The sequence below is a fragment of the Plasmodium berghei genome (assembly GCF_900002375.2).
Source record: "Plasmodium berghei ANKA genome assembly, chromosome: 8".
NCBI lineage: Eukaryota > Apicomplexa > Aconoidasida > Haemosporida > Plasmodiidae > Plasmodium > Plasmodium berghei.
The window spans coordinates 684,391-701,597 of NC_036166.2; the positions used below are offsets into that span (position 1 = coordinate 684,391).

The 17,207-nt window shown below is 21.1% G+C and overlaps 6 protein-coding genes across 6 annotated transcripts; 4 read left to right on the plus strand and 2 right to left on the minus strand.

Moving 5' to 3' along the window:
• Positions 1 to 291: 291 nt before the first annotated feature.
• PBANKA_0816700 (cytochrome c oxidase subunit ApiCOX30, putative) lies at positions 292 to 1,127 on the minus strand (the record flags this gene model as incomplete). Its single annotated transcript, XM_034564332.1, has 2 exons — positions 292 to 764; positions 1,028 to 1,127. 2 exons carry the CDS (start codon positions 1,125 to 1,127, stop codon positions 292 to 294), a joined length of 573 nt encoding a protein of 190 aa, XP_034421139.1.
• Positions 1,128 to 2,378: 1,251 nt separating this feature from the next.
• Positions 2,379 to 3,032, plus strand: PBANKA_0816800 (glycolipid transfer protein, putative; the record flags this gene model as incomplete). Its single annotated transcript, XM_034564333.1, has 1 exon — positions 2,379 to 3,032. The coding sequence occupies one exon, from the start codon at positions 2,379 to 2,381 to the stop codon at positions 3,030 to 3,032; it is 654 nt and encodes a 217-aa protein (XP_034421140.1).
• A 1,256-nt stretch (positions 3,033 to 4,288) lies between these two features.
• Positions 4,289 to 4,759, plus strand: PBANKA_0816900 (conserved Plasmodium protein, unknown function; the record flags this gene model as incomplete). The annotated part of the gene is made up of 1 exon (XM_034564334.1): positions 4,289 to 4,759. The coding sequence occupies one exon, from the start codon at positions 4,289 to 4,291 to the stop codon at positions 4,757 to 4,759; it is 471 nt and encodes a 156-aa protein (XP_034421141.1).
• Positions 4,760 to 5,666: 907 nt separating this feature from the next.
• Positions 5,667 to 9,768, minus strand: PBANKA_0817000 (major facilitator superfamily domain-containing protein, putative; the record flags this gene model as incomplete). Its single annotated transcript, XM_034564335.1, has 4 exons — positions 5,667 to 5,726; positions 5,834 to 5,903; positions 6,003 to 6,162; positions 6,297 to 9,768. The coding sequence occupies 4 exons, from the start codon at positions 9,766 to 9,768 to the stop codon at positions 5,667 to 5,669; spliced, it is 3,762 nt and encodes a 1,253-aa protein (XP_034421142.1).
• A 2,320-nt stretch (positions 9,769 to 12,088) lies between these two features.
• On the plus strand, positions 12,089 to 13,154 carry PBANKA_0817100 (thioredoxin 3, putative; the record flags this gene model as incomplete). The annotated part of the gene is made up of 5 exons (XM_034564336.1): positions 12,089 to 12,218; positions 12,372 to 12,424; positions 12,555 to 12,695; positions 12,786 to 12,929; positions 13,086 to 13,154. The coding sequence occupies 5 exons, from the start codon at positions 12,089 to 12,091 to the stop codon at positions 13,152 to 13,154; spliced, it is 537 nt and encodes a 178-aa protein (XP_034421143.1).
• A 771-nt stretch (positions 13,155 to 13,925) lies between these two features.
• PBANKA_0817200 (conserved Plasmodium protein, unknown function) lies at positions 13,926 to 17,048 on the plus strand (the record flags this gene model as incomplete). The annotated part of the gene is made up of 2 exons (XM_034564337.1): positions 13,926 to 14,087; positions 14,211 to 17,048. The coding sequence occupies 2 exons, from the start codon at positions 13,926 to 13,928 to the stop codon at positions 17,046 to 17,048; spliced, it is 3,000 nt and encodes a 999-aa protein (XP_034421144.1).
• Positions 17,049 to 17,207: the final 159 nt, after the last annotated feature.

A 17,207-nucleotide genomic window follows, 5' to 3' on the forward strand; every position in this document is an offset into this window, starting at 1 on the left:
TGGTGACAAGATAGTTAATGATAAGGGAAACAAAACATAAAAATTAAATTAAACTAATTTTTTTATTGTTTTTTTTTAATTTTTACTTTTATTTTTTTTTCTTAAAATATATAGTAAAAAATTTGCTGTATAACACACGAAATATATGTATATATATTCTTTCCCTTAAAATTATGGTTTAAAATTTTTTTTTTTTAATAAAAATTGCATTTACCAAAATTTACTTCAAAACCAAAGAATTGATGAGAAAAATATTTTAAATAATAATAGTAGTAATAAGGTAGAATTGCCTTAATTTTTGATTTCTCGTTTTTTGTTTATTTGTGTATCTTTATTTTTAGATTTATTTTGAATATAATCATGCATAATTTTTTGTAATTCTATATTTTCTTTTAAACCAGGTTGAGCATTTAAAATTTTTTCATCAATTTCTAATTCTTGTCTCCATTTTCTAGGAACTTCAACTCTTTTATAATTTTTAATTATGTCTGGCATTTCGTAATTTCCTTTTTCTCTTTTTAACACTTCTTTTCTAGCTTTTTCTAAAACTGCCTTTTCTTCTAAAAGTTGTTTTAAATATTCGGGTCGATCTATATATTCAAGGTCGAAAAAATTTATAGGTAAATTATTATCAACAGCTATTTGTGCTTTTTTGGCTAAATCATAATCAAACTCAACCATAGCATTTACATTTTCTTGTGTTAATGTAGCTCTAGGTCTTGTTATTAATTTCATTTCTAAAAGTTGGGAAACCGCCATAACCCCTGATAAGAAAAATCAAGAAAAAAAAAATATGTACATGTTAGTATGTGAACATTTTTAGCATTCAAACTGTGAAAAATATATCAATTATCCATAGCATATATAATGTGTCTGAATTCATGTTTATTTTTCTATTTTTTTATCAATATAATAAATATTCACAATTTAAAATAATATTAAAAATATGGTGGAAACATTTTTAAGCATTCCTTCTTTTCCATAAATATATAACACATTCGTATATTCCTTTTTAATAAATATATACCTGGGTGTGAAATGAAAGTTGTTTTATTTTGGCGGACGCCAAATGATACTAAAGCATCACAAACTTTGTTGGATAACGCACGGGGTGTTCTAAATATCATTTTTTATGAAATTATATAAATACAGAAAAAATATATCATTACATAATGTGTTACAGTAATGCATGAAAAAAATGTAAAACGAAATAAAATAAAGTAAAATAGTATAATATATATGTTTTATTTTTTTCCCATTTAATCCAAAAAAATATTATAATTATAAATATATACACTGCTAAGGATTGCTTAAAGTATGATCATCTCAGTACTAATATATACTAACATGTTTACACTAAAAAAATAAAACTTAGAAATTTTTAATATTAATATATTTGTGAAATTTTTAAATATAATTCTGGAAAATATTGACAGAAATTTTGTGAAAAATATAATTAGGCGAAAAAGAATATTGCATATGTGATAAAAAGTTAGTAATAATATTCTCCTTAAAATTGAGAAATATTTCCTAAATAATTTCCAGTTTTTTTACCAGTTTTATCATTTATTAAACTCCCAAAGAAGGGTATTTAACCGAATGTAATTAAAGATCTGTTTTTTTGTTTTTTCCTTTTTTTGTTTGCAGTGTTATACTTACTACAATATATTTTTTCTTGCATTCATATTTGGTATATTTTGTATAAATTGTAAAATTACACTTCCAACAACTTTCAACTATTCATGCATAAATTTGTATATACCCATAATATATTTCTTTTATTCTACACATTTGTAAATATATTAAACAAAACTTAAAAAAAACATATAATATATATATTTTATTACATAGAGGTGTGAGTATATCTATATTATATAGATTTATGTGCAGCATAATATGTGCGTTTCCTCAATGTTGCGCTTAAAATTTTTTTTCTATATACGTACAGGAGTTTTTAATTTAATTTTTGATTTTCCACTTTGTTTTGTAATTGTATATATTTTATGGAACCAAATAAAATAATATCATGAAAATTATGAGTTCATCGTAATTTAGTGACAATTAATATCACTTTTTTTTGTTTTGTAGTTGTATATATATTAAATAATTGTATATGTTTTATGTGTGGTTAACACATACATATATGTAATTCATTAGTTGTAAAGGTTCCCCGAATATGATTTGTATTTAAATAATTAAAGCAATTTTTTTTAACATTTTTTTTTATATTTTTTCATTATTACATTCTTATAATTAATAATCTGATTGTATTTTATCATTTATTTTATTTTTGTTTTTGTTTTTTTGTAAATTTGTTTTGTCCACTATATATCAAGGAAAATAATAAATGATATGCCGAATAAATACAAATTAAGAAAATGATTGATATAATGGAAGAAAACACAATAATAACAAGCATACATAAAAAACTTTTGGAATGCAGAGAAGGGGATGAAATAGTTGTGTTAAAGTTATGCGAATTATGTAATACTATTTGCCCGATTTATAAAAAAATATTTGGAGATGGTTTTGTGGCGGATCTGCTAATAAAAGACTTAAGAAATTCAACGTGTAAAGTTCAAAAGGCAGTTGAAAAATTCCCAGAAGAAACTAAATATGTGTCTATGTTATATACTTATAATTTAAACAAATATGAAAGTATAGACAAATTAAAAACCGATGTTGATAATGGAATAATAAATTTTTTATGGATGAAAAGAACTATAGAATTTATTGTTGTTTTTCTTGAAAAATGTTATGTAACAAATTATTCATCTAAATTAAATATATGTGCAATGCAAGCATATGATGAAGTTTTAAAAAAATATCATGGATATATAACAAGTAATATTGTTAAATTGGCATTGAAATTATCACCATCCAGGGATAAACTCACAGAAAGATTGGGATTAGGATCAAATGAAAGGGCAAAAATGATTTTGCACAAATATCTTTTAATAGCTAAATCAATAGTTAATGACCTTTCAAGGACAATTGAGTTAAATAATTGTAATTTTATGGACAAAGTTTGAAATAAAAAACGAAGAAAAATAAAACAGACATTCATCCTTCCCCCAAAAAAATAGCTAGAAAAAAAAAATATATGCACCATTTTTGCCTTTATGTTCAGAATTCTATAAACTCTTTTAATATAGAACAAAAATAGTTTGCACATTATTACCTGAACATATCATATTATTTTGTTACTTATACTTAAATAGTGGCTATATTATACATGTGCTAATATGATTTTGTATATACTAATATTTTTTTGTTTAACAACATTATATATGACAATATCATTGATTAAAATTATTTTTTTTATATATAAATAGCAAAAAAGGCATGTACCTAAATATGAATAAAATATATTTTTTGAAAAAAGGAAAAGAGAAGAAAGGAGGAAATACAATTGTATGCACAATTAGAAAAAAATTACACGATTGTTGTTTTTATCGTCTCATCCTTTTTTTAACCCTATCAAAAACATTTGAACGAATTAAAACTCCCCAAAAAGAATTGTATAAAATATACTTCAATATATATTACTATACTTTTCCCCCTTTTTATTATAAATGAAGAAATTAAAATAATCGCAAGGATATAAAAATTTAATATTTTTCGATTTTTGTAACATGCTCCTTTTCACATACATTTAAGATCATACCGTGTAAATAGGTTAACAAATAAATGTTTTAACAAAATAATTTTTAAAATAAATCTGTATGTGACCTAAAAATTGAGCATAATATTTTATTCATGTAATTAATATATACTTGAGTTCTTTTCTAGTTATAAATATCTTTTATATTATTTCTCTAATTTTATTTTAAAATAGTAAAGTTAATTCTTAAATTTAGCAACTTGATTATTAAGCATAAAATAATTTATTAGTGATTGTAAAATACCAAGTAAGGGGAAATTAAATTGGGCACAAATTTTGCGAATATAAAAAATGTATACTCGATATGTGGGCATATTTATATATATGCATTTGAAAATGGTAAAAATAATAAATAAATAAAAAATAAAAACTTTGGATATATTTTGCATATTTTACTCAATTCAATATAAATTAATAATAAAAACAGAAAGTAAAATTGAAATGTAAAATAATAATAAAAAAAATATTATAAAATTATACTTTAAGAAAATATAAAAAAATAAAGGAGGGGAATAGAAACATACATGAGGAAATAAAAAAAAAATAATATATATTCACACTATCAAGATGAATATTAATATATAATTTTTTAAAGGTAAATAATATATTATTTAATTAGAAAAAATGATACCTAATAATGAGCAGGATGGGAAAAATAATGACGATTGGGAATACCATCCACTATTTTTATCAAAAATTCCAAGTAAAAAGGATATCGATAAAAATTCTGCTCTTTTAGCATTGATAACATTAATAAATGAAGAGGAGGAAAATGAAGAGTTTAATTATGAACCTAGAAGAAAAAATTTAAATAAAAAAATAACAGAAAAAGGAGAAATTATGTATAAAAACCATAGAAGGAATTTATGCCAACCTTATCAGCAAAGAAACAATGATTTAAGTTATATGGAAAAAAGACATACAAATATTAATTTTGGTAATAATAAAAAGGACGATGTTGTAAATAATGAAAAGAAAAATAATGAAAATATTTCATCCGAATTAGTGAATGATGAAAAAGACAAGAATAAAATGGAAACTACATCAATAGGAGAAGTTTTAGTTTGCTTATCCATGTTGGATTTAAAGAAATAGGGACATAAATATGTTCTTTTTCGTGCAATATGTATCCCTCTGATATATTGCGTTATCTATCTTTTACTTATTATTTATATACTTACTCATTTCGTTTTAAATTTATTCACTTTGCTGTTTTAACTTTTCTCTAACAATTTTTTAAAGCAAATTTTTAGTATACCATGTTTTTATTTTTCACAAATATTTATTTTTTCCCCTATTTGAAAAATGTAAAATATATCATACATATATATATATTATATACATTTATATGATGAAGGGGAAAATATATTATTTGAAGTTTAAAAGACATAAATTGTTTTTAATTAAATTTTAAATGCTTATTCATAAAAATATTTATGATTGAAAAGGGAAATAAATAAATCATAAAGTTATAAGCAATGAAGTATATAGAGCCAAATAATAGACGACCAATAAAATGTGAATATTCAATTCGTTTGTTGTTATTTATATTATGGGCATATAATTCCTTGCTTTTCTTTTTTATGTATTTTACATAAAAATTTATATTTTTTATTATGAATAACAAATGCTTGAAATGTATTAGTTGGGAAAATTATAAAAAAAAGACGAAAAAAAAATAAAAATAAATAAGTGTTGTGTGCAAATATAATTTTATTATGAATATTTGCACAAAAAAAAACTAAAAATAATAACAAAAATTAAGAATTAATTGAAATAATTAACCAATTATATATTGTTACCAATTTAATGTGTACAAAAAAAAATGTCAATAGTAAAAAATAATAATATATAGACATAAACATAATTGTTCTCAGAATATATACACCTTTGTTTTTTAAAAATACTAAATGATTGGAAAATAAAGCATATAAATGTGTGTATATATACTGCATTCTGATAAAAAATAATTTCTTTATTTTTATAAAGCATGTCCTGAATTTTACATCAGGGGTTCCTCTAATTCATGGGATTCTTCATTTCCTTTTTTCTCAGAAAAATCCTAATTAAAATCAAAATGTAAAGAATGCATAATAAAATGAAGATATATTTTATTAAAGCAAAATATATAGGTGCACTATATTTTTATCGAATATTTGATTTTATTACCAAAAAGTTCGCATAAAATAGTAGGAAAAAACCAATACAACTGGAATAAAGGATCATAGTAAAACCAGCCCTAAAAAACATTGGAATATGAATGGAACATAATAATTATGACTAAAAAGGTTTCATAAAATTGGCTTATATGAACAATTGTTTTTGAATAATGATATACTTTAAAGCCAATCGGTTATTGTTGGTATATTTGTGCATTATGTCCATGATAATTCCGGATAATAACGGTGCAGAAAACCAACCAAATACATTGTAAATAACTTGAGATACGGCAGAGGATAAACTTTTCTGATGATTGCTTACACATGACAATAACATTCCTAAAAATTGAAGAAGAAAACAAATGGAAAATCACAATATATATATATGGATCCCGTTAAAGCCTATCGTAAAATTTTTAGAAATTTTTTGAGACTTAAAATTTTTTTTAATTTTCTGAAATTTTGGTACATACCTACTGCGACAGGGACAAGGGCAGAACCAGTAAACAAACAGAGCCACAAAGAAATTGAGAAAAATATAAAATTTGTTAAATGGGCAGATAAAATTCCAAATATACACGCGGATATTGCAAAGGCAGTGGCAACTTTAATTGTTTTTGAATAATTCGTATTTTTATAACCACCAAATAAATCACAAATAAATCCACCAAACCATACACCCGATGTAGGAGATGTTAAAAAACATAATGTTGAAACTGTAACGATTTTCATTTTTTCAGTTAATAAAACAACAGACATATATTCAGTAATCCAAAATTGAATACCTGTAACAACAAAATATAAATTGCTCATACCTAAAGTTATTATTATATATAATTTATTATTTATTAATTTTTTAACTTCTTTAAATGTTTTTTTTAAAATATTTGTTTTTTGTTCCATAATATATGTAGCTGATCTATTATAGTTTTTCCGAGCTATATTACTTTGTTGAGTTTGATATGGTAATATATGTTTATTTTTTTTGTTTAAATTATTTAATATATTAGATTGACTATTTAATGTCATTTCGTTATATTCATCCATTCCAAAATTATCAAAATTGGGGTTTCCAAACTCTTTTTCATTTGTTTTCATATTATCTTTGATATCTTCTTTTTCAATATCTGAATATTCAGAACTTATATTTATCATACTAGATGGAATAAAAATCATGATTAAAAAAATTGGTAATAATAAAAATGCTTGCATTAAAAATGGTGATCTCCATGTTGTTACAAAAGACATATTATTAAATAAAATATTATTTTTATTATAATTATTAGACAATATACCTCCTAAGAAATAACCAAAAACAGTTCCACCAATTGATGCTAATTGTATATATGACATCCATTGAGTTGCTTTTTCTTCAGGGGAAAATTCATCAACCCAAACTGGCAAATAAACAACAGGTATGGCTTGGCATAACCCATTAACAAATCTAGATATATACATAATCATGATTCCATTAGCATTACTAAATATATATAATGATATCGATAATAAAATGATACTAATAGTTACTAAGAATTTTGCTGAAATTAACTCAAAAAGAATACTAGCTATTATTGTTCCAAAAATTAAACCACAATAAACTAAACTTCCTAATAATGATTGCTCAATATAGCTAAGAGGGAAATCTTTTTGTATTTCTTCTAAAGTAACTGGTATAGCTCCGTGATCAAAATTACATAAAACTGATAAACCAATCATTAATGTTAATGTTAATATTAATATATTATTATTTTTGTTTTGTGAATTTATTTTATTTGATACTTTTTTTGAAAAAATATATTTATTTTTTATTTCTTCTCCATCTTTAATATTATATAATAAATTATATTCATAATTGTCTCTATTCTTGTTAATATTATTATTACCTCTAAAACCATTATATAGGCAATTATTTTGTTCTATTTTTCTATCATTTTGTTGTGTTAATATAGAAGATATCATTGATGTTAAAATTCCACTATAACTAAAACTTGCTCTTTTTTCAAAACTTTCTAATTCAGTTTTTTCATAAGTATTCATCATTTTACATTTTGTATAATTTTCTAACCTTCCCATTTCATGATAACTTATTTTATTGTTATTCCATTTATTTAGTTTATCAGTATAATTATTTTCATTCAATTTTGTTGTATTTTTATCAAAATTTGGAAAAAAAGTTTTTACAGGGTCCAGATTAACAGATACATTCTCAGTATCCCCAACTCCCTTTTTATCATTTTCATAATAATTTACTATATTTAAAAATTTATTTATTTCATTGATGTTTTTTTTTTCTTTTATTTCTAAAGAAGAAACATTGTTACTCCCTTTTATTCTTTTTTGATATGGTAAATTATTATACTGGCATTTTATATTACTACCATTTTGATCACTAAACAGACGCTCTTTTTTTGAATTCGAAATTATTTTATTTTTTTTCCCCCCCTTATGTGATATATTACTATATGCTCTATGGTGCAAAGGAGATACATTTCGTATTTTCTTATTCATTATTTTTAAATTATAATCTTTTATTAATTTTTCAGAATTTTCATCATAAATATATGCATAGTTCACTAAAGGGACCTTATTTTGTTCATAATATTTATCACTATTCTTATAATAATTATATAATTTGTTGTCTTCTTTGTTATTATATAAATGAATATGATCACCAAATTCATTATATATGTTATTTATATTATTATCATAAGTTTCTTTATTATAGTATATATAATTTTGCTCATTTTCATTTTGCCCTACCCATGTTCTATTTCTATTATGATTTTCTTTACTGAAAATATTGAATTGATTTTGTTCATAAAATTTGTTATTATGCTGACTATCCATAATGTTATTATAAATGTGTGTGTTTTTATCATTCATATTTTTTAGACTATTTTTATTAATTAATTCATTCTTTCCATTTGCATTGTTGTTATTACTAGTACAATTCGTACTGTTTGCACTATTTAAAAATTGTACATTATTTATGTTGTTAATATAATTTAACTGATATATGTCAATAGAATTTTGTTTGTTTTCCTTTTCCTCAGTATTATAGTAAGGTGAATACAAATTATTGCTTTCAATAATCTTATTACTATTATAAGCAATTTCGTTTTCTTTTATCCCCAAATTAAGTAATTCTTGATTTTTTTCAAAATTATTTTCATCATTCATTTCATGGCTTAGCTCATGCATAGGAATAACCACATTCATCATCATCCTATTGTTATTGTTATTACTATTATTACTATTATTAATATTATTACTATTATTAATATTATTACTATTATTACTATTATTAATATTATTACTATTATTACTATTATTAATATTATTAATATTATTACTATTATTACTATTATTAATATTATTACTATTATTACTATTATTAATATTATTACTATTATTACTATTATTAATATTATTACTATTATTAATATTATTACTAATATTGTAATTGCTTATTTGATCTTGACTTTTTTCACATTTTCCATTGAAGAACTCATCCCTTGCTATATTTGTATTACATATTTTATCAATTTTGCCAATTTTATCATTGCTATATTGAGTATTTTGTTTTTGGAAAATTATTTTATTGTCTATTTCATAAAAATTATCACCTTTACTATTTATGCTAATATTTGGGTAATGTGCAAAAAGGGTTTTATTATTATATTTTTTGTTTGATTGACATTTTTCTTTTATTTCTTCATTTGCTTGTTTTATAGCTTCAATATTGTTATTATAAAAATTAATATTATTATTTTCGATTTGCAAATTTTCTATATATATCGAATTCGTTTCATTTATGTCTTTTTCAGTTTTATCCATGTTAGCACTTTTATTACTTCTGAATGTTTCATTTCTTTGTATATCAATATAGCTATTTTCCTTATTATATTTGTAGACATATTTTTTATTTTCTAAAACATCCTTCATTTTTTTCCCAATATTTATCAAAATAAAAAAAATAAAAAATCGAAATATCACTTTTCCTATATAACTAGAATCAGCTCAATTACAATGCACACATATATATATATATATATATTTTTTAGGGCTTTTGCCCTCATACTATTTATTCCTATTTTTTATTTTTGTCAATGTGGATTTAATTTTATATTATTCTTCAAAAAAAAAAATATAAGTAAAAATATATTTTATACCTTATGTGCATAAATTAACACTTTTCTTTATGTCTTAAAGCATTGGAAATTTGAAATGAGTTAATTTTTTTCTTATAATAAATTAAGAAAATAACAATGCACACAAATATGGTATGAATATATAATATTTGTGTAGTATATATGTTTACACACACAATATAATAAAATAACAAATAAAAAATACTATTGTATTCTTTTGTTTTGAAAACAAAAAAAAATATTCGAATTATGATATGTATTAACATTTTTAATTTCTATATTAGTTCGGTAACTGTTGTCTCTAGTCCCACAACATTATATATGTGTGCCAAAAAATTGAATATGTACACATATATACAACTGGGAAATGAAGAATATTTTTTCATTCCACAAATTAATAGAATTGTATTAAAATGCTTTATACATATTTATATTTTAAAAATATAGTTCAAGAATATTAATGAATAAAGTATTTTTTTTTTCAAATTTGTTTAATCGATTTTTTCTAGACATATATTTTTCTAAGCACTGTTATGTGTTTGTGCTCTATTTTATTCTATTAAATTTCAATATGTTTTGTATTATATACATCTGAAAAAAATACTAATTATTGTTTATAATAATAATTTTATGTATATAAAAATATATACATGTATATGTATTTAAATAAAATATAAACACTCATACTTTATGTTCATGTACATATTTTTCGAAAGTACTTACACATATATTCATATACCCAAATATTATAAAAAAAATATGCATATCTATCTATATATATATATAAATAAATAAATATGTGTATATTGACTTATTACCTGCGTGTTTTTTTAATCGCACACGCGTACGGTTGCACGGAAAACAGCATTTATTAAATAATAAAATACATAATAATAAAAATGTTTTTTTAATTTAATTATATTTCTAATGGTTTTATACTCATTTAATTTTCTTTCTTTTTTTTGAGTTTATTATTTTTATTTTTTTTTTCGTTATATTTCTATTTTGTTTTCCTCCCTTTTAAACCAGCATTACACAAAAAGAACAAAGAAAAAAAAAATACTTGATGATATTATGCACATACAAAAAAAAAATTAATATAAAAAAATATGAATGAAAACAAGTAAACATAAGCATATAATGTAATTATACAAGTATATACATATATTAGACATATATGTATTAGTACCTATTAAATAGATTGTTGCCATATTATTCAAGACCATACATATAATAATGTATTATATATAATATTAATATTTTCCTTTATTAATTTATCTTTTTTCCTTTTAATATGCTATCTATTAATATTTTTGTTTTGTTTTCCTCTATATCTTAGCATTCCCTTGCCATGTTATAATATATTTATTTTTAAATACAAAAATATTTTTAGTGCTTAACAAATATTTATAAAAAAAAAACATACTATGCTTATAAGAATAGAAAAAAAGATATCGTTATATATCTTATGCAAAATTAGAGATACTTTTTTTTTTTTTAACTTGCTAATATATATGTTTCTTTATTTTATAATAGAAAACACTGAAACCAGTAGCTATATTTGTAGCCATGTTTTAGCATTTATTCAAACATATTTATGTGCATAATAAATATAAAAATGAATAAATAAAATTCAGTGAAAATATAGACATATAATATATGTGTGTAATAATAGAACAAAAACTTTATTTTTAAAAATATAAACGACCATACAATTATCCAATAACTTTGTTGTGGGTCTCTTATATTGTTATACATGTCTTTGTTAAAAGAAATAAAAAAAATAGTGAATAATAATTTTTGTTACTATTTTGTAAAAAAAAAAATCCTTAAACATAAAAATTGTAATAGTATAACAATATAAACAAATAAGAAAATTAAAAAAATGATATAATAAAATAACAAAATAAATCATATTATAATTATGGCAAATTGTGCTAACTTATAATTAAAAAAAATGGTTTGGTGAGTTTATATTTTTTTTAAATAATTTTATTTACAAAATAAATATATTATAATGATTGCTTATATATAAAATATTTATTAGCATATTAATATATGTTTTAAAATTTTTAAAAGCTAATATTAAAAAATAATGTAAAGGGAAAAAGAACATGGCACTTATTTGCATTGGTTCAGTTTGCTTTTCATTATTTCATGTTGGCATTCTAATTTTAGTTATTATTAATTTTTTTTATTCGCATATAAAGAAAATATTACCTCAATGCTTCAATCCCAATAATGGTAACTTTGTTTTTACGCGCCCTTTACCTAGTTTTTTTTTTTACATACACTATATATAACATATATATACATATATAATATATGCCTATTTATTCATCTACTTTCAAACTGATAATGATATATACTTAAATTAAAATGCTCTTCGCCTTTTAGATCAAATAAATCAAATACAAAATGTTCTACAATTAAAAAAGAAAAATAGAGAGGTAAAAAAAAAATAATAAATATATGGACAAATGTGTTTCTCTTTTGACAAAACATAATATGCTCTAATAAAAAAAAAAAAATTCACTATATCTTTTATTTTATATATACATATTTTTGTTTATTTTGAAGTATGGAAAAAGTACATTTATAAAACTATCAAAAAATTCGAATATAAAAGACATATTTCAATCAAGTAAATGTATGTCTATTGTTTTGAAATTTGGAGCAACTTGGTGTAAGCCGTGTGTTAATATTGAAGATTATTTTCGAGTAAAAAAAATAAATATAAATATTTTTTGATATAAATGAATAATACTTATAATTTTAATATATATAATATTTTTTTCTGTTTTTGTTTAGAATCAAACAAATTATTATGTTGTTACATTAGTTTCTATTGATGTTGATATTCATAAAGCATTGAAAAAGGAACATAATATTAATGGCTTGCCAACATTTGAATTTTATTTTTTTTTAAATAATGAATGGATATTAGCAGAAAGGGTATGAACAAATTGTTAATTTATTTTGCATAAAAAAATAATAAAAAAAAACATGAAACTAATCAAGATAACTATATCTTTATGAATAATTACATAAATTACCAAACTGTGTTAATATTAAATATACACATTTTTCCTTATTTTGCTTTTAACATAGATCGAAGGTGCTAATGAAAAGGAACTTGAAAAAGCCTTTCAAGCATATTCCCTACCAATACTGGACTAATTCAAGAAAAAACATTTATGAAATATTGCATAAATTGTGGTGTCTATATTTATGAAAAACATATACATAAAAAAAGTAATAAAATAAGTTTACATTTATAATAGGTTATTATTTATAAATATTTTTTTATATATTTCTTATACACTATGAAATAAAAGAAAGTGATGATAAATAACTTCATTCATATATGTACATAGTGTGCGCATATTTCAACCTATTGGTGGTTTTACAATTTTTCTCCAATATTTTTCCGTTATTAATAAATTAAAACATTTTGAACTTAACAATTTGTATAATTATTTTCTCCATCATAATTAAGCATTGCTAAATGGTGCCCAAAGTAATAAAGAATAATAAGTGAATAAATAAGCGAATAAATGAATGAATATGTACATATTTATAAGTATGATTTTTACAAGCTAATAGAATGAATATATATCTTCATTTTTTTTTTTTTTCACATTTGAATAAAAGCTAGTTATTAAAAAAAAAAAAATCCTATGCTCAAATTAGAAAGCACAATGTATTTTATTCCTACATATTCTTATGCATACATATATATGCATATATATTAGAAATATATTTACACGAGTTAGGCCATATAATAAAAGGCCTCTGGCCTTATCGAACAAAATAAATAAAATATTAATTTATCGCGTTGATATTTTTAATTTTTTTTTTTGGTAACTTTTTGTTAATTCTATACCATCACAAAAGAAAAGAGAAAAAGCACAAACGAAAATAAAAATGAAGTGAACATAGAAATATAAAATGCTTTTTAACATTAAAGAAAATGAAATAAAAAAAAAAAAAATTTTATTATTACTTTTTTTATTTTTAATTTATGAACAATGTTTGTTTAAATTCGTTTATTCCTTCGCTATTAGTAGAAGATCATTAGTATTAAACTCGTTAGGAGACAACAATGGATGCGTATGTTTTATGAGCAAATCGAAACAACTAATATATGTACAAATGAATATATATATATATATATATATTTATTTATTTATTTATTCTGTTTTTATTCATCCCTTTTTTATTTATTCTTTATAGGCACATGTTAAAAAAAAAAAAATAAATGAGAACAAAAAACTTCTCCTGGATATTGGAAACAGTCTTAAAGAGAATGATGTGCAAAAATCACTTATACACCTCGATAATTTGTTAAATAATTATGAACATGATAACAAGTTTTCAAAAAGCATGAGTATGCTTTGTGGCAATGTTTTGAACTTATGTAGCAGATTTAATGATATTAATAATATGGTGAAAATTATTGAAAGTATGAAAGAAAAGAAGATAGAAATGCTCGAAAATTCATATCTAGCTATTTGTAATTATTATATTTCAAATAATTATATATATGAATATTTATTAACAATTAATAAAATGATAGAAAAAAATATAACAATTAGAGAACGCTTTTATAAATATATTTTGGTTCGAATTATAGATCTCCCGTTAGATGAATCAGGATATGAAAAAATATCAAATTCAAATAGCAGCTTAAATGGAAATATTCATGAATATGGGGGAAAGAATCGAATAAAAAATTTTAGAAAAATAAATAACAATAATGAAAAATATAATAATAACATGGATCAAATAAATGTAAAAAGCAAACGATGCCATTTAGTAAATAATATAGACTATGATAATTTTAAAGAATATGTTATAAAATTAAATAAATATAATATAAATCTAGAAGAAGAAGATAAAAAATATATTTTAAATAATTATTTAATAATCGATATATTTAATCATATGAATTCCAATAAAATAAAAATTAAACTTATTTATGTTTTGAAACTTATTCATTATGTGTATGAAAATATACAACATGTTATAAAAAAAATTGACGATAATTATATTTTTAATGATATAAAAAAAGAAAGTTTAAAAAATAATAGAGAAGAAAATAAAAATGAAATTAGACATAAAAATAATGATAAAATAGACATTCTTAAAAATATACTTATGGAGCAAATACAAACTATTTTAGAATTATACAAAAATAACTATGAATCGATGAATATAAATATAAAAAAAATTCAAGAAAATTTAGACGATGAGGAAAAGCGAAATTTATATTATTGTGTTAATAAAATAGTTAAAAAAATACCATTTATTAAATTAACAGAAAATATTAAAAACACTTATAATTGTAAAAACTGTGATGAAAATATAAATACATATTTCCTTACACTTAAACAAGTTATAATAGCCATTATTAATATCATACTTATTACTCATCTTTTTAATTCCAAAGAAATTTTTAAAATTAAACATTTTTTTTCAATACTTAATGGAAATATTGATACCCAAACACCCTCTACACAAAATGAAAACACAAACCTCGTTAATGAAAATGTTGAAAAACGTGAAGAATATAAAAAAAGTAACAAAAATGAAATAAAAGAAACTTTTCAAAACACAGGAGATATAAGCAAACATTTTAATGTTGGAACATACACATGCTTATTGGATGGGGCAAATATTGGATATAATAAACAGAATGTTGAAAATGGAAGGTTCAGTTTTTTGCAAATAGAGATATTAAAAGAAATAATAAAAAAAAAAAAAAATGAAATACCTTTAATAATATTACCGAAAATATATCATTATAAAAATTCGTTAAAATATTTACAAGGGGAACGGGAAAACGAAGAAGAAAATAATTCAGATATTTTTATACCAAACAAAACAATTAAAATAAAAAAAAAAAATATAATGAATCAAGGAAAAAATGATACTAAGAATGATAATAAACAAAATGATGCTCTTTCATATATAAAAAAAATTTTTAATAAATTAGATAATACAGATGTTGATATAATAAAAAAATGGGAAAAAGAAAAATGTCTATATATATGCAATTATAATATGTATGATGATTATTATTATATATTAGGAAGTTTAGCAAAAGGAAATAATCTATTTAATATATATTATTATATAGATATGTTATCAAATCATTATTTTACTTGTGAAAATTTAAATCATAATATAATTATAGATTATTATATTCCTAATGATGATAGCACTTTATCATATAGCCATAGAGAAATTCTGCATGTTCATAATAATTTAATTTATGATAAAAATACAAATATAATGGTATTAGTTAGTGATGAAAATATAAAGATGGAGAGTAAATACATTTCTATGAATGAGCAATATTATAATGATAAAATTAAGAAGAAATATCGAAACAACAATAATGATAATAATAAGAATTACGATGGAAGCAATAATGCCTTTAAAGAGTTTGAGAAATACAAAAAAAATCTAAAGTTTAAAAACAAAGATGAAATAAATTATGAAAAAAATATATTTATGGAAACATACCGTTATGATGCTGATACAGGTGACCATCTATTGTTGGAAACTCAATATGAAACAAGAGTGGAAAAACAAATCCCAGAAAAAAATAGCGAAAAAAACGGGATTAATTACAGTAATATATATATAAAATGCGTAAAAAATTCACATAGTACGCAAAAACCAATATATATATACACAAATGATAAAATGAAAAACCATTATTTTAATGAATATACAAATTTTATATTAAAAAAATGGAAAAAAAAAAGTTTTGTATCTTTTTATTTTAAACAGCCAATATCATTAGACGATTTAAAAAGCCAAACAGAAAATGGTGATATTGATATAAATGATATTATTCATAATTATAAATTACCATATATAAATTTAGAAAATTCAAAATTATATATCGATGATATTATTTCTTACAAAAACCAAAAAATATATCATGTTAAAATCAATTCTCCCGGAAAAACATTCCTTTCTTATCAAAATGAAAATATACCATTTATGCACTATAACTATAATGTGGTTAAATATCTTTGTATAGATCTTTCCCGAATTTAGGAAAAATTTTACACTTGTTGATATTATGTAACTATTATAATATATCCTTAAAATATTTCTTTATAATATTATGTTCTACATAATTTACAATATTATACGGATTATTATTATATTATTTTTTTTAATTATAAATTTTTTAATTTATATATATTTTCTTCT